We start from the raw sequence: 24,360 nt of genomic DNA, 5'->3' as shown, positions 1-24,360 counted from the left end.
CTTGCAGTCTTAGAGAAATCGCCACTGCTCGGTGGGTAGCACTGTCGTCTCACTGCAAGAAGATCCTGGGTTTGATTCCTAGGTGGAGCAATCTGGGTCCTTTCTGTTTTGAGTCTGCATGTTCTCCCTGTGTCCATGTGGGTTTCCTCTAAGAGCTTTAGTTCTTTCCACAGTCCAAATTGTCTGTGACTCTTTTTGACATTAAAAACTTGAACTGATGAGTAATTACCTGCCCTGATTTATTTCTATAAAAAACTTTGTTCTAACTGGGTCTCAGCAGAGTTGTATCCTTGGACTGTTGTTTACTTAAACCAGGGTAGAAAAATGTTTACTGTGGACGCACTTCTGGAAGTGGACGACCTGGACCTGAAGAGACCTGAACATCACAGTTCACAGAAGCTCACCATCCACTTTACCAGAGCTTAAGAGGATCTGCCATACCAGCTTAGCAATTTTCAATTATCTTTAAAAAAAAACCCTGCTGAACTGCTGATCACTGGATGATTTTAAACTCCAGAGATTACTGTGTATAAAATTTTACAAGAAAATCAACTTGTCTGATTTCAACCATCATTCCACGTTCTCTCAGATCTGATCTGTGGATATTAACTACAGCTGTTTATGGGTGTCTGTCTGTTTTATGCACTCTGCTGCTGCCCCACCACTGGCTGATAAAAGCAGTTGTACAGGTGTTCTTAATAAAGTGGCTGGTGAATATAGATTGCCAGTAATATTTATTAGTGACAATTTAACAAATTACAAATTACAAATGTTGCATTATAACCAGTAAGCCTGCTATTGTCAGTTGGCAGGAGGATATGGAGGCATTTCCAAAGTACATATTTAATAATGTTGTAATAATGTGGTAATTAAGGTGAAGGTGTAGACAGGTTTTATCATGGACAATTACATTGTGTTTATTGGTAATTACATCGTATTACATTGTGTGTTTTTTGGTAATGAGCATACAGTTGATCACCTTCATGAGCTGCTTTAGCCCAGACAGGTTTGTGGTGGGAGCCTAACTGGCGCAAAAACAGGGATACACCCTGAACAGGTTGTTCAATCACATGACATCACACATCTGTCTCACAGCTAAGATCAGATTAGTGCAGCTAGTCTACCTAAACATATTAGAAGATGTTCATGCTTAAGTCTGACTGGATTAAAGAAATAAATCCAGGTGCTTATAATTTTAGTCTTGCATTTTTTTCCAGGGACAAACTAGATCAGCATTTTATAGGAAACGTAATGACAAAGTACAATTATAGCACACTGTTCATTCAGTAAGCAGAAGAGTGAAAGTTATTTTGTTGAATAACAGAAGTGAATCCCTTCAGCTTTGATTCATAAGGTACAAAGTACTTATATTTAAGTGCCTAAACATGCCATTAGCAAATGTCTAAAGACCCAATTTTTCTAAAGACCCAGTTTTCTTGACACTTAAAATTATTAAATATTTCCAGTGTTTCCACTGACTAATTTAAACAAATATAAAATTAGGTGCTTGCAACACACTCTAAAATGTTAGGATGGAGGCAAGTTTAAATCGCCTTTCGTATTAAATGACACTTTTTAATTGTTTGGGAAAGGATCCTAACTGTTGACTGCTATGATGACTTACCCGACCTTCTGAGATGAGCTTGGGCCATGGAAAATAGATAAGATAAGATAAGATAAGATAATCCTTTATTAGTCCCACAATGGGGAAATTCACATTTAGGCAATGTTTTATACACTGATCAGCCAAAACATTAAAACCACTTCCTTGTTTCTACACTCACTGTCCATTTTATCAGCTCCACTTACCATATAGAAGCACTTTGTAGTTCTACAATTACTGACTGTAGTCCATCTGTTTCTCTACATACTTTTTCAAACTGCTTTCACCCTGTTCATCAATGGTCAGGACCCCCACATGACCACTACAGAGTAGGTATTATTTAGGTGGTGAATCATTCTCAGCACTACACTGACATGGTGGTAGTGTGTTAGTGTGTGTTGTGCTGGTATGAGTGGATCGGACACAGCAATGCCGATGGAGTTTTTAAACACCTTGTTGTCACTGCTGGACTGAGAATAGTCCAGAAACCAAAATTATATCCAGCCAACAGCACCCCGTGGGCAGCGTCCTGTGACCACTGATGAAGGTCTAGAAGATGACCAACTCAAACAGCAGCAATAGATGAGCGATTGTCTCTGACTTTACATCTACGAGGTGGACCAACTAGGTAGGAGTGTCTAATAGAGTGGACAGTGAGTGGACACGGTATTTAAAAACTTTAGCAGGGCTGCTGTGTCTGATCCACTCATACCAGCATAACACACACTAACACACCACCATGATGTCAGTGTCGGTGCTGAGAATGATCCACCACCTAAATAATACCTGCTCTGTAGTGGTCCTGTGGGGGTCCTGACCATTGAAGAACAGGGTGAAAGAAGGCTAAAAAAAAAAAGAAAGCATGTAGAGAAACAGATGGACTACAGTCAGTAATTGTAGAAGTGCTTCTATATGGTAAGTGGAGCTGATAAAATGGGCAGTGAATGTAGAAACAAGGAGGTGGTTTTAATGTTATGGCTGATCAGTGTATACTTACAGGTGCTGGTCATAAAATTAGAATATCATGAAAAAGTTGATTTATTTCAGTAATTCCATTCAAAAAGTGAAACTTGTATATTATATTCATTCATTACACACAGACTGATATATTTCAAATGTTTATTTCTTTTAATGTTGATGATTATAACTGACAACTAATGAAAACCCCAAATTCAGTATCTCAGAAAATTAAAATATTGTGACAAGGTACAATATTGAAGACTTCTGGTGCCACACTCTAATCAGCTAATTAACTCAAAACACCTGCAAAGGCCTTTAAATGGTCTCTCAGTCTAGTTCTGTAGGCTACACAATCATGGGGAAGACTGCTGACTTGACAGTTGTCCAAAAGACGACCATTGACACCTTGCACAAGGAGGCTGGCTGTTCACAGAGCTCTGTGTCCAAGCACATTAATAGAGAGGCGAAGGGAAGGAAAAGATGTGGTAGAAAAAAGTGTACAAGCAATAGGGATAACCGCACCCTGGAGAGGATTGTGAAACAAAACCCATTCAAAAATGTGGGGGAGATTCACAAAGAGTGGACTGCAGCTGGAGTCAGTGCTTCAAGAACCACCACGCACAGACGTATGCAAGACATGGGTTTCAGCTGTCGCATTCCTTGTGCCAAGCCACTCTTGAACAAGAGACCGCGTCAGAAGCGTCTCGCCTGGGCTAAAGACAAAAAGGCTGCTGAGTGGTCCAAAGTTATGTTCTCTGATGAAAGTAAATTTTGCATTACCTTTGGAAATCAAGGTCCCAGAGTCTGGAGGAAGAGAGGAGAGGCACAGAATCCACGTTGCTTGAGGTCCAGTGTAAAGTTTCCACAGTCAGTGATGGTTTGGAGTGCCATGTCATCTGCTGGTGTTGGTCCACTGTGTTTTTTGAGGTCCAAGGTCAACGCAGCCGTCTACCAGGAAGTTTTAGAGCACTTCATGCTTCCTGCTGCTGACCAACTTTATGGAGATGCAGATTTCATTTTCCAACAGGACTTGGCACCTGCACACAGTGCCAAAGCTACCAGTACCTGGTTTAAGGACCATGGTATCCCTGTTCTTAATTGGCCAGCAAACTCGTCTGACCTTCACCCCATAGAAAATCTATGGGGTATTGTGAAGAGGAAGATGCGATACGCCAGACCCAACAATTCAGAAGAGCTGAAGGCCACTATCAGAGCAACCTGGGCTCTCATAACCCCTGAGCAGTGCCACAGACTGATCGACTCCATGCCACGCCGCATTGCTGCAGTAATCCAGGTAAAAGGAGCCCCAACTAAGTATTGAGTGCTGTACATGCTCATACTTTTCATGTTCATACTTTTCAGTTGGCCAACATTTCTAAAAATCCTTTTTTTGTATTGGTCTTAAGTAATATTCTAATTTTCTGAGATACTGAATTTGGGGTTTTCATTAGTTGTCAGTTATAATCATCAACATTAAAAGAAATAAACATTTGAAATATATAAGTCTGTGTGTAATGAATGAATATAATATACAAGTTTCACTTTTTGAATGGAATTACTGAAATAAATCAACTTTTTCATGATATTCTAATTTTATGACCAGCACCTGTATATATAAAATAGTAATTAAGGGAATTTACTTCTTTATAGGGTTGTTTGTGATGAAATGTATTTTTTTAATCAGACCAACATATTATAAAAGACTAAAAATAGATAAATGATGGTCATTGGAACTAAATAGCCATGTATTGTGTATATTTTACAATTTGTATACAGCAGTTGAACAAGTGAATGAATGGCCAATATTAAGATGCACTACTCCAGACGGCCACTAGATGTCAGCGTTTTCCTTGTTTAGTTATGTTTAAATCGATTTCCAGTTTATGTGTTAATATACTGTACTGTAGTATAAAATAATTAAAATAAATACTTTAATTGCCATTTTAAGGTAATGTTTTTGTAAGTCTGTGTCCACAAAATACGCAGGAAAACCTTAGTAAATTGTATTTTTAAAGACTTTAGTAAATTGTATTTTTTAAAGCAATCAGTAGTGCAGCTAGCAGTTAGCGGTGTGTGTTTCCTGCTCAGTATTTCCAAGTACCACTGGACACACTTTGACTCTAACCTGGTTAAAGTGGAACATTTTTTAGTAATGGTTTGTCAACATATTAACAAGCTTATGAGTTGAAATCCCATCACAGAAGCATGTCTGTTTTTATTGCAGTACCGTCTGAGGGATTAATTGTCCGAGGTTTTCAGGCTAATTTTTCTTACTAGATTCCCCTAAATACTTTAATAATGGATTTTAGATGGTTAAATGTCTAAAATGTTTGTAATAGTTTTTGTAAGAGCCACAGTGTTTTGGCGAGGTGTCAAGCCTTGTCTTATTTTTGCTCCTAAAGAACTAGAACGTTTCATTTCTGCCTAAGCAAAATTGCCTGATTTGTTAAAAGTATTTTAAACATTTAACAATGTACTAGTCTCATTTTTAGGAATGTGTAATAAGATTGATTGGTAAATATCTTGTCTGTGCTGTTGCTATTTATATACATATTTAAGTAGGGTTAACCTTAGCTGGTTTTGCTTGAAATTGAAATTTTGTTATGTTAACACTGACTGTGTTGTGTTGGCCACAGTTGTTACTTGGATAAATCTGCCTATTACAATTTTAATTGCACAAAGTAATACGTAAAATTACTGTATAAGGAGTTTGCTGAAGGTGAGGCAATGACAGCATTTTACAACAGACGCCGAGAGCAAATATGCCACGGTGTCTGTAAACAATAGCAGTACCAACAACGGGATGATTTTTGGTTTGCCTCACTGAGGTTGTTGTGTTCTTTTATTTTCTGTAACCTTTTTGTGTTCTTCCCAACACCAGTTTAATTAAACCTGTTGCAGTCGGCCGTTTGTGTTGTCTTATACCGGCAACGATTCTGTTTAACCAATCAATGATCTGCACTGTTTCTTGCACCAGCCATAAGGCCTGCTTCAGTACGCTTGGTCGAGAAGGGTAACCAAATTTAGCATGGTACTTAGGTACAGCACAGGTCAATTTGCAATGGAAACCAATACTAATAGTGGGTTTGATTCCTCAGCCAGACAGCCAGGGTTCTTTCTGTGTGGAGTTTGCATCTTGTCCTTGTGTGTGTGTGGGTTTGTGTGTTCCTCCGAGTGCTCCGATTTCCTCACACAAGTCCAAAGACATGCAGTCAGGCCAACTGGAGCTACTAAAATTGCCGTGTGTGTCTGTGTGTGTCTGTGTCTGCCTTGTGATGGACTTGCAAACGGTCTGAGGTGTTTCCTACATTTTGCCCTATGATTCAGAACCACCAAAACCTTGACAAAGATGAAGTGGTTGTGAGATGGATGGATGGACGGACGGTCAGACAGACAGATAAATAGACAGACGGACGGACGGACAGACAGACAGACAGATGGACGGACGGACAGAAAGACAAACAGATAGATAGATACTTTATTGATCCTGAAGGAAATTAAAATGACAATAAATGAGTGAATGAATAAATGACACAGACCCAGTAAAATAATTGGTCTACACAGCTTTTTATAATATTAGGGAAAACAAAAAGCCACATGTAGCTACTTCATTATGTAGAACTTAAACTTTAATTCAAAATAATGCTTAATAAGTAGCCTATACTGTCAAAAGACATGTATGTGAATTGAAAGTGGTTATAAACTGGAAGTATTTAAAACATACATATACAATAACGATGTTGTTTAGCATGACTGTATAAAGAGGATTTGACAGTTTAGCCTCGCTCGTGTACCAGACACGTTGAGGCTTTGTTTATCAGTAACTGTTACTTGGAAGCGAACATAGCAAGATCCGGTTGGTTAAGTTTGCGCACTGCGCTTGTCAATCAAACATAAGCCACGCCCCTCATCTCATAAAACACGACTATCCCACTTCACAACTCCGCCCATGCGTGGCTGTGATTGGCTAAAAAAACAGTTGCGGCTGGGCTTTGCACTGGATCTGTGTGTGAATCTGCAACTTATTGTTGCCACAGTGAGCGTAGTAGCGGGCGGGGTGTCAACGGAAAACCGGAGTAAAGACTCCCAGCGGTACTTTCTCCAGCGCAGCGCAGCGCAGCGCAGAGTTCCAGGTTTTCTCAACCCCTTGCTGCAGTACACACGGAGACAGTCCTCACTTCTATACGACTTCTACACCGGCGTTGCTGTTGCTGTTCACAGGACAGTTTTAAATGGACCGGCGTGGTGCGTTCAAGTGCGCGCAATTCCTTGTTGCCTAAATGGACCTGCATTACCAAGGAATACGAGTGTCTCACCTGAGGATACGAGTGTACATCTGCTGTTGAGATTATCTGAGCTAAAATGAGCGGGGGAGAAATAATATGCCAGGGCTGGCTGAGAAAATCACCACCTGAGAAGAAGTTAAGAAGATATGTAAGTTTTTAAGAGAATTAGTACTACTGTATTTTTGTGTGCGTATGCGTATTTGGACATTTGGACACTGTTTTTTCAACTTTGCAGTTTTGCTGCTGTAAGATAATGCTTTACCTTTATTGGTATTCCTAGTAGAGAGGTTACTTAGCTATATTATATTTAATTTAGTTCTTCTAAAGGCTAATATAAATACTCCTGAGCTTTAAATGCGTTAGCAGGTGCATCCATGTTGCCTGGAGGAAAGAACATCCCTCCCTCCAAAATGAGAAACCCCAGATGTTCTCCTGTTTATACTCATAAAAACAAAAGATGTCTATGTTAGTAATAATAAGCTGTTATTTACTCTATTTGGTTCGTTCTAACAGGTCAGTTTACATTATTAGACAAAGAATTTAACAAATGAAAAAAACCTTTTTGATATAGTACAATGAGATTTACAACACAGTGTGGAAAAAAATCTAAAATATTTAGATATTTATAAACATGATTAAACACAGTAAATATACTTATTGACTCTTTTTCACCCTGGATATTTGTGCAACCCTTTAATGTGAATTAGATTCCAAAATAAAAACAGATTCCTAATTTTCCACTTGCAGGGAAGAGTAAATGGTGTCTAAAATGCATATTTGAGAAAGTCAGTCAGACAGACAGACAGACAGACAGATATACAGATATATAGATAGATAGACGGACGGACGGACAGACAGACAGGTAGATTTTGACATTTACAACACAGAGTGTGGAGAAAATCCAAAAGTAAATATACTTCCTTTTAGTCAAATATACATTTTCTTCCTGGAAATTTGTGCAACCCTGTAATGTAAATGAAAGGTCTCAAAATAAAAACAGATTCCTACTTTTTCACTTGCACCATTGAACAGGGAAGAGTAAATGGTCCCTAAAATGTATATTTGACAAAGACAGACAGATACAGACAGATAAATATACAGATATACAGACAGACAGACAGACAGACAGATACAGTGGGGGAAATAAGTATTTGATCCCCTGCTGATTTTGTAAGTTTACCCCCTTACAAAGACTTGAACAGTCTATAATTTTTATGGAAGGTTTATTTTAACAGAGAGAGACAGAATATCAACAAAACATCCAGAAAAAAAACATTAAATAAAAGTTATAAATTAATTTGTATTTAATTAAGGGAAATAAGTATTTGATCCCCTACCAACCAGCAAGAATTCTGACCCCCACAGACCGGTTATGTGCCCATGAGGCACACAAATTAGTCCTGTCCCTGTATAATAGACTCCTGTCACAGAATCAGTTTCTTCCATTCAAATCACTCGACCACCATGGGCAAGACCAAAGAGCTATCAAAGGACGTTAGGGACAAGATTGTAGACCTGCACAAGGCTGGAATGGGCTACAAGACCATCAGCAAGACGCTTGGTGAGAAAGAGACCACTGTTGGTGCGATCATTCAAAAATGGAAGAAATACAAGATCACAGTCAATCACCCTCACTCTGGAGCTCCATGCAAGATCTCACCTGGTGGGGTAAGAATGATTCTGAGAAAGGTGAGGTCAGTCCAGAATTACACGGGAGGAGCTTGTCAATGATCTCAAGGGAGCTGGGAGCAGAGAAATGCTGGATATGACCCCAAGAACACCATCCCCACTGGACATTTCTCTGCCTCCAAACACGGCGAGTGGAGTTGATGCCAAAGAGCTCAATTTTGGTCTCATCTGACCATATCACATTCTCCCAAGCTTTCTCTGAATCATTCAGGTGTTCATTGGCAAACTTCAGACGGGCCTGTACATGAGCCTTCTTGAGCAAAGGGACTTTGCGGGCACTGCAGGATCTCAATCCATTACGGCGAAGTGTGTTATTAATGGTTTTCTTGGTGACTGTGCTCCCAGCTCTTGTATTTCTTCCATTTTCGAATTATCGCACCAACAGTGGTCTCTTTCTCACCAAGCTTCTTGCTGATGGTCTTGTAGCCCATTCCAGCCTTGTGCAGGTCCACAATCTTGTCCCTGATGTCCTTTGATAGCTCTTTGGTCTTGCCCATGGTGGTCGAGTGATTTGAATGGAAGAAACTGATTCTGTGACAGAAGTCTTTTATACAGGGACAGGACTAATTTGTGTGCCTCATGGGCACATAACCGGTCTGTGGGGGTCAGAATTCTTGCTGGTTGGTAGGGGATCAAATACTTATTTCCCTTAATTAAATACAAATTAATTTATAACTTTTATTTAATGTTTTTTTTCCTGGATTTTTTGTTGATATTCTGTCTCTCTCTGTTAAAATAAACCTTCCATAAAAGTTATAGACTGTTCAAGTCTTTGTAAGGGGGTAAACTTACAAAATCAGCAGGGGATCAAATACTTATTTCCCCCACTGCAGACAGACAGACAGACAGACAGACAGACAGACAGACAGACAGACATTTCACATTATTAGACAAAGAATTTAACATTAAAACACCCTGTTTTTACATTTACAACACAGTGGAGTGTGGAGAAAATCCAAAAGTAAATATACTTATTGACTCATTTTCATCCTGGAAATTTGTGCAACCCTGTAATGTAAATGAAAGGTCTCAAAATAAAAACAGATTCCTAATTTTCCACTTACACCATTAAACAGGGAAGAGTAAATGGTCCTTAAAATGTATATTTGAGGGAAATAAAAGAAAATGGAAATCCACGCACACATATTAAAGATGCACTGGTTAGTATTTTCATGTTCTTAATGGTTACAAAATATGATGGAAATATCTGGAAAATACTATAATCTGAATGGTGTTCATCAAAGCTTGTGTTTATAAGACAGAAAAATCGTCCATTCATTTATTTTTACTAAACACTGAATCATCTCTTTTTCACACAAGGCAGGAAAACACCCTGGACAGGGCGACAGTCAATCACCAGATGACAAACACTCACACATTCACTTACTCACACCAAGAGGCAGTATAGTGTAGCCAGTTTACCCCTTGTGAAAACTCCTCACAGCCAGTGACTAAAAGCAAGAATTAAACACAGAATTGCCAGGAATATATTGCTGGCACAGTTTTCTTCTATAGGTGACACTTGACAACAAAAGTAATCTAGAAATACAGAGCCAGGCTGGCTTGTTTACATTTCCTACAGTAGTCATGTTGTAGGCACAACCCCAAGAGTCTATCACTACACACTTGCTCAATGTTTAAGCATCTATTAATGATATAATTGCGAAGGAAGAAGACTTGTGTCCACTAGAGCTGGATACATTTTATTTGTAAAATGTACTTAGTTTTATTTTGTGCTGGGAAGGCTGACTTTAACCAGCTTATTGTGGTTTGTGTGAAGGTGCATAACATGTTAACTAACTTACAAAATACTCTGTCAGAGAAAGATAACTGATGTCACTCTGCTATTGGTCGTATAGCCAAAAAAATTCATTTCATTTATATCAACCGCTTTATTCTGGTCAGAGTTGTGCTGGGTCCAGTTTTATCCAGAATCATTGGGTGCAAGGCATGACAGGAAGCCAATCTATTACAGGGGTCATTAATGCCCCCTTCTCTCCCTCTTGACATAGCCAAAAAAAAATGGTGCACCAATGGATAATTTAATAATTATTTGTAAATATTTGTAATAGCTGATGGCTTTACAGTATGATTTGTAATATGGCAGACTTAATAACAAATAATTTGCACCACAAACTCTTTGCTAGCTCTTTTATCTATGTCTATTTAAAAAACAACAACTTGGAGGACACAAATTTTATAGAGTAACCCATTTGTATTTTCTTATTAGGATTTGTGTGCATAATTGCAACAAACCGGGCGCACAACAAGCTTTAAGGATGCTGTGGTGCCACCGTCTGTCCCCTAATTCTGTTTAGGACAGCTGTCCGTACAACTGTTCCTATTATACAGTACAGCCGGCAGCCTGCTGTCTTTCATCTGATACAGTAAAGCATGAGATGAGTCATTTGTATGTGGAAGATTAGCCCAGCAAGCCCCCAGTGGTGGGGCATTTTTCTTCTCATGCATCTTGCCTGGTGTTCATACAACAGAGACTAATATTTTCCATTTCCTAAAATCTGATCATGGACCTTTTTTTTTTTTTTATTATTATTTTTTTTTACAAAAGGAGAAGCTTAAGCTCTGATAAAACAGCTGGTACATGTTTATTTAAAGTGTTGTATGACAGAAGCTCTTCATCTTCCTTCCTAATGTAGCCATGATGTCATTTGTCTCTTCCTTGTTATCTTAACCATTTCTTAAATTCATCCTCTGCACACGTACTGAATTATTTCCTAATTCCTAAAAGTATCAGGGTCTTGTGTGCACATCAGAACAAACAGCCCGACTGCGGTCGAGAACCGTGCTGTAATGCCTCGGATCGAATTGCCAGCCTCCATTGGTTTTTCCAATAGTTTGACAATGGTGCATGCAGCACTAACGCAAGACATTTCTAAACATATTGGCCTGTCTTTTCATACACATAGCGGAACACATCATAGCAGTAAGCAAGCACTGGAAAGCCCCAAGCAACGTTGTTTAGAAAGTTTTATTTGTCTTACCAAATTCTACTCAGCAGGACTGCAGTGTGTTTTTTTTTTGTAATATGTCAAGCATTCTTAATATAGGTGGTACTTTAGAAGACATCACATGAACCTAGGTCATGCCTTGCAAATCATATGCAAATTTCCAACACAAACACTTATGTCAGTTAGTGCCCTGTAGCAACAGTTGGAAAATGGAGGGATCTGTTTTTGCAAGGTTGTTAGTTCACATTGTCCTTAAAGGAATATTTCACTCTGAAATGCTAATCAATTTAATAGCCATCGAAAAGTAGGGCAAATAGGCACGAATTTGTTTGCACATGGCTCCCAGTAGTCTCTATTCACTGCTAGACATGTTTGTGAGTTATAAATCCAAACTTTTAAAACGTTTCAAGTTAAAATAGTCATGTACAGGTTGTACAAGTAGGGCTGGGAGGTTGAATACAAAATGTAAAGTTTCTGTAGAAACACTATGCCACAATCTATAGAAAATTCCAGAAGTGATAAGACTCAAAAGGCTTACAAAAGACATTCTGCTGTTTTAGGATTCTATCAAACCACAGTGAGAGCCATTATCTCTATCTTTCTCTGAATGGAGATAACTTGGAACAGCTCTCAGGAGATCTCAGAAAAAAACATCTAATAAACTTCAAACATTGTTAGTCTCGGTTTAAATCGCTATCATGACTTCAAAATACAAATAACACTAGACAAACTATGATTAATGGCAAGGCAGCACGAAGGACTAGACTGCTTTAGGGTGTTCTTAGGAAACATATTTTCTAAAAGCAGGGTTCTTTAACTCCAGTTCTGGAGGCTCATTATTCCTAGAGTGTTTCATGTTCTTAGAACCACCTGATCCAGCTCACATAGGGTTAAGAACTAGGTATTATGGTGGCACGGTGGCTCAGTGGGTAGCACTGTCGCCTCACAGCAAGAAGGTCCTGGGTTCGATCCCCAGGTCGGGCGGTCCGGGTCCTTTCTGTGTGGAGTTTGCATGTTCCCCCCGTGTCTGTGTGGGTTTCCTCCGGGAGCTCCGGTTTCCTCCCAAAAACATGCACGTAAGGTGAGGTGAGGTGAATTGGAGATACAAAATTGTCCGTGACTGTGTTTGACAGTAAACTTGTGAACTGATGAGTCTTGTGTTATGAGTAACTACTGTTTCTGTCATGAATGTAACCCAAACAAACAATAAACAAACAGGTGTTTTAGGAGCAGGTCATGGAAAACTTGAAGCTCTACAAGCTAGTGGGCCTATAACACTAATGTTGAGAGCACATTATACGTGTGGGAGAAGAGAGTATGATGCATATTGTATTGCCATATATGAAACTGTTTCTAGGATGATCTGTGGAAACATGAAATAGCTGAATAATCCTGTGGTATTGCTTACCTCATCCTGTACTCATCACTGACGAGGCTGAAGATCTTATAGGCCAACACCGCCGTCATTATGTGTGATTATAAAGAACAGATCTATTACTAAACCAGTGTATGTAGTAATTTAGCTGTCTTGTTGACAGGAAACCCTTTTTAGCTCTTTATTAGTAATACATATTACCACAGACGTTTGGCTGTTTTTATATATATATATATATATATATACAGGGGTTGGACAAAATAACTGAAACACCTGGTTTTAGACCACAATAATTTATTAGTATGGTGTAGGGCCTCCTTTTGCGGCCAATACAGCGTCAATTCGTCTTGGAAATGACATATACAAGTCCTGCACAGTGGTCAGAGGGATTTTAAGCCATTCTTCTTGCAGGATAGTGGCCAGGTCACTACGTGATGCTGGTGGAGGAAAACGTTTCCTGACTCGCTTCTCCAAAACACCCCAAAGTGGCTCAATAATATTTAGATCTGGTGACTGTGCAGGCCATGGGAGATGTTCAACTTCACTTTCATGTTCATCAAACCAATCTTTCACCAGTCTTGCTGTGTGTATTGGTGCATTGTCATCCTGATACACGGCACCGCCATTGGATGCACATGGTCCTCCAGAATGGTTCGGTAGTCCTTGGCAGTGACGCGCCCATCTAGCACAAGTATTGGGCCAAGGGAATGCCATGATATGGCAGCCCAAACCATCACTGATCCACCCCCATGCTTCACTCTGGGCATGCAACAGTCTGGGTGGTACGCTTCTTTGGGGCTTCTCCACACCGTAACTCTCCCGGATGTGGGGAAAACAGTAAAGGTGGACTCATCAGAGAACAATACATGTTTCACATTGTCCACAGCCCAAGATTTGCGCTCCTTGCACCATTGAAACCGACGTTTGGCATTGGCACGAGTGACCAAAGGTATGGCTATAGCAGCCCGGCCGTGTATATTGACCCTGTGGAGCTCCCGACGGACAGTTTTGGTGGAAACAGGAGAGTTGAGGTGCACATTTAATTCTGCCGTGATTTGGGCAGCCGTGGTTTTATGTTTTTTGGATACAATCCGGGTTAGCACCCGAACATCCCTTTCAGACAGCTTCCTCTTGCGTCCACAGTTAATCCTGTTGGATGTGGTTTGTCCTTCTTGGTGGTATGCTGACATTACCCTGGATACCGTGGCTCTTGATACATCACAAAGACTTGCTGTCTTGGTCACAGATGCGCCAGCAAGACGTGCACCAACAATTTGTCCTCTTTTGAACTCTGGTATGTCACCCATAATGTTGTGTGCATTGCAATATTTTGAGCAAAACTGTGCTCTTACCCTGCTAATTGAACCTTCACACTCTGCTCTTACTGGTGCAATGTGCAATTAATGAAGATTGGCCACCAGACTGGTCCAATTTAGCCATGAAACCTCCCACACTAAAATGACAGGTGTTTCAGTTATTTTGTCCAACCCCTGTATATATATATACAGTGTATCACAAAAGTGAGTACACCCCTCACATTTCTGCAGATATTTAAGTATATCTTTTCATCGGACAACACTGACAAAATGACACTTTGACACAATGAAAAGTAGTCTGTGTGCAGCTTATATAACAGTGTAAATTTATTCTTCCCTCAAAATAACTCAATATACAGCCATTAATGTCTAAACCACCGGCAACAAAAGTGAGTACACCCCTTAGTGAAAGTTCCTGAAGTGTCAATATTTTGTGTGGCCACCATTATTTCCCAGAACTGCCTTAACTCTCCTGGGCATGGAGTTTACCAGAGCTTCACAGGTTGCCACTGGAATGCTTTTCCACTCCTCCATGACGACATCACGGAGCTGGCGGATATTCGAGACTTTGCGCTCCTCCACCTTCCACTTGAGGATGCCCCAAAGATGTTCTATTGGGTTTAGGTCTGGAGACATGCTTGGCCAGTCCATCACCTTTACCCTCAGCCTCTTCAATAAAGCAGTGGTCGTCTTAGAGGTGTGTTTGGGGTCATTATCATGCTGGAACACTGCCCTGCGACCCAGTTTCCGGAGGGAGGGGATCATGCTCTGCTTCAGTATTTCACAGTACATATTGGAGTTCATGTGTCCGTCAATGAAATGTAACTCCCCAACACCTGCTGCACTCATGCAGCCCCAGACCATGGCATTCCCACCACCATGCTTGACTGTAGGCATGACACACTTATCTTTGTACTCCTCACCTGATTGCCGCCACACATGCTTGAGACCATCTGAACCAAACAAATTAATCTTGGTCTCATCAGACCATAGGACATGGTTCCAGTAATCCATGCCCTTTGTTGACATGTCTTCAGCAAACTGTTTGCGGGCTTTCTTGTGTAGAGACTTCAGAAGAGGCTTCCTTCTGGGGTGACAGCCATGCAGACCAATTTGATGTAGTGTGCAGCGTATGGTCTGAGCACTGACAGGCTGACCCCCCACCTTTTCAATCTCTGCAGCAATGCTGACAGCACTCCTGCGCCTATCTTTCAAAGACAGCAGTTGGATGTGACGCTGAGCACGTGCACTCAGCTTCTTTGGACGACCAACGCGAGGTCTGTTCTGAGTGGACCCTGCTCTTTTAAAACGCTGGATGATCTTGGCCACTGTGCTGCAGCTCAGTTTCAGGGTGTTGGCAATCTTCTTGTAGCCTTGGCCATCTTCATGTAGCGCAACAATTCGTCTTTTAAGATCCTCAGAGAGTTCTTTGCCATGAGGTGCCATGTTGGAACTTTCAGTGACCAGTATGAGAGAGTGTGAGAGCTGTACTACTAAATTGAACACACCTGCTCCCTATGCACACCCGAGACCTAGTAACACTAACGAGTCACATGACATTTTGGAGGGAAAATGACAAGCAGTGCTCAATTTGGACATTTAGGGGTGTAGTCTCTTATGGGTGTACTCACTTTTGTTGCCGGTGGTTTAGACATTAATGACTGTATATTGAGTTATTTTGAGGGAAGAATAAATTTACACTGTTATATAAGCTGCACACAGACTACTTTTCATTGTGTCAAAGTGTCATTTTGTCAGTGTTGTCCCATGAAAAGATATACTTAAATATCTGCAGAAATGTGAGGGGTGTACTCACTTTTGTGATACACTGTATATATATATATATTAGGGCTGTCGAAGTTAACGCGATAATAACGCATTAACGCAATCTCAATTTAACGCGATTTAAAAAAAATAGTGCCGTTAACGCAAATTCTATTTGGCCCTGCGAGTCATCCGTAGTTCATGTTGAGACTTGACTTGACCGTGCACCAACGTTTTAACGTCGGACTTGCTACCGTTTGTTTCATTTGCGGTTTGTTAACATAATGTAACCGAGCATTGTAGTGATGCACTCGCTTAATAAAGAAATAAATACACGGTATATTCACAAGTTGTCGGGAGCAGAACACTTTATTACTTCTTCTGTTACGGTACCGAATAGCAAACAGCTAGAGTCATACCGTTAGCCAAGCATGCTATTCCATGCACTATGGAAGCCCCAAAGGGTCAAAACACACTCACAGTGTTTGCTGATGGAGAACTTTTAACCTATAATCTGACATTTATACGAAGTCAAGGGTCTCTGCTGGATAGTATTACTGCCTAGTATGTGAGTGAATAAAACTCCCTTACAGTTTTCTCTTGTCCCAGCAGTTTTTAACATCAGTACATTTAGCATAAAATGTGTTCACCATTTTAATTGTAACATTTCACTTAAAAATCCTTGTTTTCTATAACATTTACACAGATTTTTTTTAAATGTGATTAATCGTGATTAACTATATGAAATTCTGAGATTAATCTCGATTAAAATTTTTAATCGTTTGACAGCCCTAATATATATATATATATATATATATATATATATATATATATATATATATATATATATATATATATATATATATATATATATAATCAAGCCTTTGAAAAAAAATAATTAGCCTTCCTTTAACCATTATGATAAAATGACAAATACAACTAAACCATTTAAGTTGCTGTGCCCTTGTCATGTAGGCAAAGACCACTACTCCAAAGAAGAACATGGGCAGTGGTAGCTCACTGGACTAGTGATCATAAAGTCGCTGGTTCAAACCCCTGAGCAAGGCCCTTAACCCTCAGTTGCTTGCATTGTATTCAGTAACAAGTGTAAGTCGCTTTAGATAAAAGCACCTGCTAATACCTGCTGTATTTAAAAATGAATTAAAAAATGTAGCTATATACAGTTCATCTGTTGTAGTCCATCTGTTTCTCTGCATGCTTCAATGGTCAGGACTCTCCCAGGACCACCACAGATCAGGTATTATTTGGGTGGTGGATGATTCTCAGCACTGCAGTGACAATGACATGATGGTGGTGTGTTAGTGTGTGTTTTGCTGGTATGAGTGGATCAGACATAGCAGCGCTGCTGGAGTTTTTAAATACCGTGTCCACTCACTGTCCACTCTATTAGACACTCCTACCTAGTTGGTCCACCTTGTAGATGTAAAGTCAGAGACGATCGCTCATCTATTGCTGCTGTTTGAGTTGGTCATCTTCTAGACCTTCATCAGTGGTCACAGGACGCTGCCCACTGGGCGCTGTTGGCTGGATATTTTTGGTTGGTGGACTATTCTCCATTCTCTAAACTCCATCAGCATTGCTGTGTCTGATCCACCCATACCAGCACAACACACACTAACACACTACCACCATGTCAGTGTCAGTGCAGCGCTGAGAATGATCCACCACCTAAATAATACCTACTCTGTGGTGGTCCTGTGGGGGTCCTGACCATTAAAGAACAGAGTAAAAGCAGGCTAAAAAAAGTATTTAAAAAAAAACAGATGGACTACAGTCAGTAATTGTAGAACTACAAAGTGCTTCTATATGGTAAGTGGAGCTGATGAAATGGACAGTGAGTGTATAAAGGAGGTGGTTTTAATGTTATGGCTGATCAGTGTAAATATATAAACTTATTTTAGGTCACTAAAGCTGAAGAATTATTATAAGTCCAGTCACAGTTATTCCAGTAAGTAATTACATGTCAATTTTAGACCTGTCAAGTACAAACAGATCTTATTTGAGTCTTTCTCACGGCTGCCAACATTGCAAGTTAAGCAGGTTTGGTGATTAAAAACAAGCCAAAGTATCCCTAGGACTCAACATGGCATGAGGATTGTATTGTCTACACGTTTACTAATATTTTTTATCTGATTATTCCGTTAAAATCAAAATCGGCTCTGTATAGCTGTGCCACACATAGCACCACTGCTGCAAAGGCCATAATAAAACCAATGATCGGAAGTAGTGAACAATTTTGTCACCTCCAACCACAATAGTTCTGTTTCCTTTTCCTAACTCCATTGTCACTGTACACCCTGCCCTAAGCGGCCGGTTCTCCCTGTGCAGCTAATAAAATGTGGGAAAAAATATATAATACAATTGTTTTTCTTGTGAAAAATATCCAACACATTTTCTGTAATATGTTGTAACACAGTGACATACTGGGTTTGGATTGCAGCAACAACCGTGTTACTCGGTGCCTCCTATTTTTTCTGGCTGTTCTCTGACATCACTTCAGAAACATGTCAGTTTGCGTAATCCATCCCAAAAATTCCAGACTGATCATATCAGACTAAGGTGAAAACAAAATATCTTTCCCTCCCGCATACCTCCCTCTCTAACCGTGTTCCTCCCTTAATCCAGAGGAGGACATCATGTGTTTAGTCATGTTTATATGGGATTGTGTGGGTGCAGGTTCGTTCTTATCCAGGCTTTCTTTTGTAGTGTCTGGGAGGGAGAGTGTGTCAGTGTGTAGTATCTGGGTGGCGGTCAGTGAGTTTATACAGACCCGGCACTCTTGTTTTGCAAAGGGGGCTCTGGGAAGGTCTTACCTCTGGAGGTCAGCAGTGAACACGTCCCAGTTCCTGCTTTGACAGACAACATTGTGCAAGCGTGGACCTTTTCCTTTTTCAGCTACGTCACAGAGGGCTGATGGTTTGCTGCTGTTCATAAATTACACAGTTACTATGTTTTGTTTAAAAGTACAAGTAAAGGACCATTGAAGTTACTGTGTCCTTGTTAATCCAAAGAAGAATGTGGGCAGAGGTAGCTCAGTGGTGAGGTACTGGACTAGTGATCAGAAGGTTGCTGGTTTAAATCACTGAGCAAGGCCAATAACCCTCAATTGCTTGCATTGTATTCAGTAACAAGTGTAAATAACTTTGGATAAAAGCACCTGCTAAATGCTGAATTTCAAAATAAAAGTTCCTGCTTTGACAGACAACATTGTCCTCTTTCAGCTCCATCACACAGCTGATGGTTTGCTGCTGTTCCCAAAATTACACAGTTACTAGGCTTTGTTTGAAAGAACAAATAAAAGGCACCTGCAAGTAGCGTTTGGAGCAGGGGCGGCTCGTTCCTTAGTGCGATGGGGTGACGCACCACCAAAGGACGAAAGGGAAGAAGTTTTTCTATCACAGCTTGACTGTTCTGGACAGTCTGTCTTGCCTTTGAATATCGTAGTCCAATCAGCGTCGAGTTGTGTTCCGTACAGTACCGCCCCTTTTGGGGTGATTTCAGTCTGACTGAAAATCGCCCCGGATTGCTGTCATAGACTCATGTTAAGGCTCTTTTTTTCGAACTGCAGGCGCTGCAATACAATCTGAATGGCTTCCGGGAGGGCTCGCACTTACGTGCTTGCGTCACACGTAACCTGGTGTCGCGATCTCGTCACCATGACTACCATCACCTCAGTTCGGAGCAACTCCATCGTGTCATTAATGCCATTCAGTCGTCGTAGTAATCAGGATAAATTAGCAACTAAATAAGTAGGGCCACCCAGACCATATTTAAACATCAAGCATCTACAAAGGGGGGAAAATCATATAAGTTACAAGTAATGTAATTTTTAAATTGTGAATTGTGATTGCACTTATTGTATCTCCCCAATAGTTTAAATGTACTTCTTTATTCATTGCACATCAGCCCAGATGCCAATCTTTATTCTGGATCTGCTGCACCTAAAATAAAATGCTATCTGATGAAGACTGAATTAAATTGTTAGGGTGAAGGCTTTACTTCATTTTATGATTAATGGTAAAGCTGGTCTTTATCCATGTTCAAAGTTATTTGTGAGGGCAAACTGACAGATGACTGAACATGTTAATTATTTAAGCTTTAATTTACCCATTGAACGGGTCACCTTGGCCATCATCGCAACAACTGCCCCCCCTGAGAGATTTGGCAGTAGCCGCCACTGGTTTGGAGATATACTAAATATTAGAGATACACTATTTGGTCAAAAGTATTGGGTCACTGACACATTACACTTACAGGAGCTTTTATGACATTGCATTTTAAATCCAGACATGGAGTTTGCCCCCCTTCTGGAAACTGTAACAGCTTCCACTCTTCTGAGAAGGCTTTCTACAAGATTTGAAGAGCATTTGAAGAGCATTTGTGAGGTCAGGCACTGATGTTGGACAAGAGGGCCTGGCTTGCGATCTCCGTTCTAGCTCATCCCAAAAGTGTTCAGTGGGATTGAGGTCAGGGCTTTGTGTGGGCCAGCCAAGTTCTCAATCAACCATGCCTTTATGAAACTTGCTGTGTGCACTGGGGCACAGGCATGCTGGAAGAAAAGGGCCTTCCCCAAACTTGAAGCATACACTTCAAAATGTCTTAGTATGAGTAAGACTTCCCTTTACTGGACATAAGGGTCCTAGAACAATAACCCTTCCTTCACCAAACTGTACAGTTAGGTAGGTAACATTGTCCTGGCATTCGCAGATACCAGACTCATCTCTCAAACTACCAGACAGAGAAAGTTGATTCATCACTCCAGAGTCCAGTGGCAGTGTGCTTTACACCACTCCATCCAGTGCTTAGCATTTGGCATCTGCATTCTTGGTGACATAAGGTTTCCTCTGCCTTGAAAACCCATTCCGTGGGTTCCTCTGACACGTGAGCAGTCCCGACTGCCTCTTTTCACCTGCACGAGGCACATTCATATGCAGATTAGCTTTGCGCACAGAGAGCCACACCCTGATCAGCATTATCCCTCAACTCTCCGCAGGTTCCATCAATCAACCAGCAGGTCGTAATTGCACCAGTTATGAGGAACCCTGGTCCGGCTTTCCCATCCCTGAACAACAGCCAATCATTGTCCATGTGGCCTCCCAGCCCAGACGGATGGCAGAGCTTAGATTCGTTACAATGTATTTGAAATCCTAGCTCTGGTGTGCTAGCGTATTTTACAGTGGCACACTCAAATTCAGCAAGCTCTATAGTACGACCCATTCGTTCACAAATGTTTGTAAAGGCAGACTGCAATGATTTTATACAACTATGGCAAAGAGACTGAATGAAAGACCTGGATTCAGTGATTAAAAAGGTGTGTCCCAATACTTCTGTCCATATAGTTTATATTTAATATATATATTTTTTTATCATTCATCCTAATGGGCATTTACAGTAGACACATCCAGCCCGAGGTACAATTATATCTGGCTGTCAGTATATAGGACGCACTCCATTGATGCTACAAGTCCCAGAATGCATTGCAACAGCGAGCATGCCAAGACCTACAAGCCCGAACCTTTCCCCCACACTATTGCACATTCATCCGAGGTCAGAAGTCAATTACGCTCACGTAGCCTACCTAAATATATTTTCCTTTTGCACTTTATCCAATATCCTGATTATCCTGTTTAATTAATGTTGACCCTGTTTGGCCTTGGACACTGGCCCTCTCTGTGATTGAGTTTGACGCCTCTGCTCTACAGGAACACTATGCCACACCAAGGAAATTTTAAAGAAGCTGAGAAAAGAAGTTTGCTCTGAAGGCCCTTGAGTGATCACTACTCCAGTGTATTATGCCAGAATGCTCTGGCCACAGACTATGAAAATATCTTACTGGTACCATCAGTATTTCTAGAACATGACCAGATTGATTATTCCTTACAGTGTGCTGCATTTCAAGATGGCAGCTTAAAGGGGCGCCCAGGTGGCACAGCGGGATATTCCGCTTGCATACCAGCACCGAGTGTTGCCACCAGTCGGCTGGGCGCCATCTAGCGGGCATAATTGGCAGTGCCTGCAGCAGATACTAATTGGCCACCGTATCTGCGGGGGACTATATGTGGGTGGGTGGGTCTTCATACGCTGTGTAAGGACCCTGATTGGCGGAAGAGACGCCCGTGCAGAATGCAGGGGCGAGAAGAGGAGGGCTGTGCAGGTCTCGGAAGAAACGTGTACAGCGACGTGCTCTCCTCGGATGCAATCTGGTATCTCTCAACAGCGGAAGACAAAATTGAGTGCGCTAAATCGGAGGAAAATGGGGAGAAAATGCATTAAAAAAAAGATAGCAGCTTAATTTGGCAATTTAATTAGAAGCAATTAGTTCATATGCACAGAAAGTTCTTTATATCCGGCTCTTGCTTTGCCGCTGTGTTATGATGCATGTCCAAATTATTATGTTTTTTCGTGTTTGTTTTTATTTTTTTTAATGCATTTTCTCCCCTTTTTCTCCCTTCTCGCGCGTCCAATTGCCCGATTGATGCTTCCTCTCCACCAATGCTGATCCCCGCTCTGATTGAGGAGAACAAAGCTAGCCCACGCCCCCCTCTGACACGTGGGCAGCATGCCGTATGCATCACCTGCACTTTGACGAGTGTACGTAGAGACACACCCTGAGAGCACTCTTTTCTCATCTCTGTGCAGGCGCCATCAATCAGCCAGCAGTCGTAATTGCACCAGTCATGGGAGAGAGACCCCATCCGGCTTAGTCCCGCCCAAATCTGAACAACAGGCCAATCGTTGTTCATGTGGCCGCTCAGCCTTAGCCGGTAGGCAGATCTGAGATTCGATACGATGTATTCGAGATCCCAGCTCTGGTTCCAGCGTGTGTTTTTACCGCTGCGCCACCTGAGCGGCCCCTATTTGTTTTGATTTAACTAATGAATCAGGACTTTGCTTTTACAAAGCAATCAAATTAGCTGAATGCATTGCAGCAGGCTGCTCATTTGCATTAGGTTTAACATTTGCTGCGAGGATGTTTTTGCAGAGCTCTTTGACTTTCCATTTTCGAACCGACCTATACAGATTAAGGAAATTTGCAGCTTAAGCCCCAGTAGGTTTACCATCAAGTAATATGGACACTGGAATTAATGCTGGTGGGTACAGTTTGAATAATGAGTCTTAGCGTACACTGGATTTAGAAAATATTCAGACCCCTTGACTTTTTTTGGACACATTACTGATTGCAGATTTAATTTTGAATAGATTTAATTGACAGTTTTACTCATGAATCTACATGTTATTACCCGTAATTGAAAAGTAAAAATATTTATAGTTTATCCAAAAAAAAATTATATAAATCTCTGAGCAACCCAAGTCTTTCTCAGGCATGACTCTGCAAGCTTAGCAAACTGAGATTTGGACTGTTTGTGTTGGTCATCTTCTAGACCTTCATCCGTGGTCACAGGACGCTGCCCAGAGGGTGCTGTTGGCTGGATATATTTTTGGTTTCTGGACTATTCTCAGTCCAGCAGTGACAGTGAGGTGTTTAAAAACTCCATCAGCATTGCTGTGTCTTATCCACTCATACCAGCACAACACACACTAACACACCACCACCATGTCAGTGTCAGTGCAGTGCTGAGAATAATCCACCACCTAAATTATACCTGCTCTGTGGTTGTCCTGAGAGAGTCCTGACCATTAAAGAACAGCATGAAAGGGGGCTAACAAAGCATGCAGAGAAACAGATGGACTACAGTCAGTAATTGTAGAACTACAAAGTGCTTCTATATGGTAAGTGGAGCTGATAAAATGGACAGTGAGTGTAGAAACAAGGAGGTGGTTTTAATGTTATGGCTGATCGGTGTTTTTTATTGTTGCTGGATCTGTAGCATTTGTGCTATGAAGAAAACCTAAAATTACTTTTTTTTAGTCTAACTGCTTTTAAATGGTAAAGGCTCTGACACTGCACATAGATTTCATTGCCTGACACCTATAAATCCTTAAAAATCCTATTAATATCTATAGTAATCTGCAAAAATAGATAAAACGTTAACATACGCAGTCAAATAACAATAACAAAAACTGGAAAACACAATGCTCAAGGGGTGATGTAGTTTTACAATTTTAAATATTATCATGCCATAAGGATACAAACTTCCTCCCTTGGTCTTGACCCAGTTTTCCTGACCCCTCAAGAGTCAGGATGTAACAGTAGACAGTTTGATCTTTATATAGAGCGCAGCCCGTCTTTTAGTGTGTCCTGTGGACGTACCTGTTTGTGTTGATGCTGAAAGCTAAACTGCAGCGGTAGCAGCCTTCAGACTTCCTCTGGATGGCACCTACAGGAAACATTGTGCCCTGGCTCAGGAAACAGAGAAATGAGTGAAATGAGTTAAAATTTATTTATGACACTTCTGTTTCACTTAATATAGAGGTT

The 24,360-nt window shown here is 40.8% G+C and overlaps 1 protein-coding gene across 1 annotated transcript in view; it reads left to right on the top strand.

The window, feature by feature from the left end:
* The first annotated feature begins 6,823 nt into the window (after positions 1-6,823).
* gab2 (GRB2-associated binding protein 2) overlaps positions 6,824-24,360 on the top strand; it is an 83,251-nt gene continuing 65,714 nt past the window's right edge. Inside the window, exon 1 of the mRNA XM_063016782.1 lies at positions 6,824-6,997. Within this exon, the coding sequence (XP_062872852.1) occupies positions 6,926-6,997 (72 nt within the window). The 5' untranslated portion in view covers positions 6,824-6,925. The remainder of the gene's footprint in view (positions 6,998-24,360) is intronic.

The sequence above is a fragment of the Trichomycterus rosablanca genome, chromosome 20, assembly GCF_030014385.1.
Source record: "Trichomycterus rosablanca isolate fTriRos1 chromosome 20, fTriRos1.hap1, whole genome shotgun sequence".
NCBI classification, from domain to species: Eukaryota; Metazoa; Chordata; class Actinopteri; order Siluriformes; family Trichomycteridae; genus Trichomycterus; species Trichomycterus rosablanca.
This window is presented reverse-complemented; position numbering and strand designations above follow the sequence as displayed.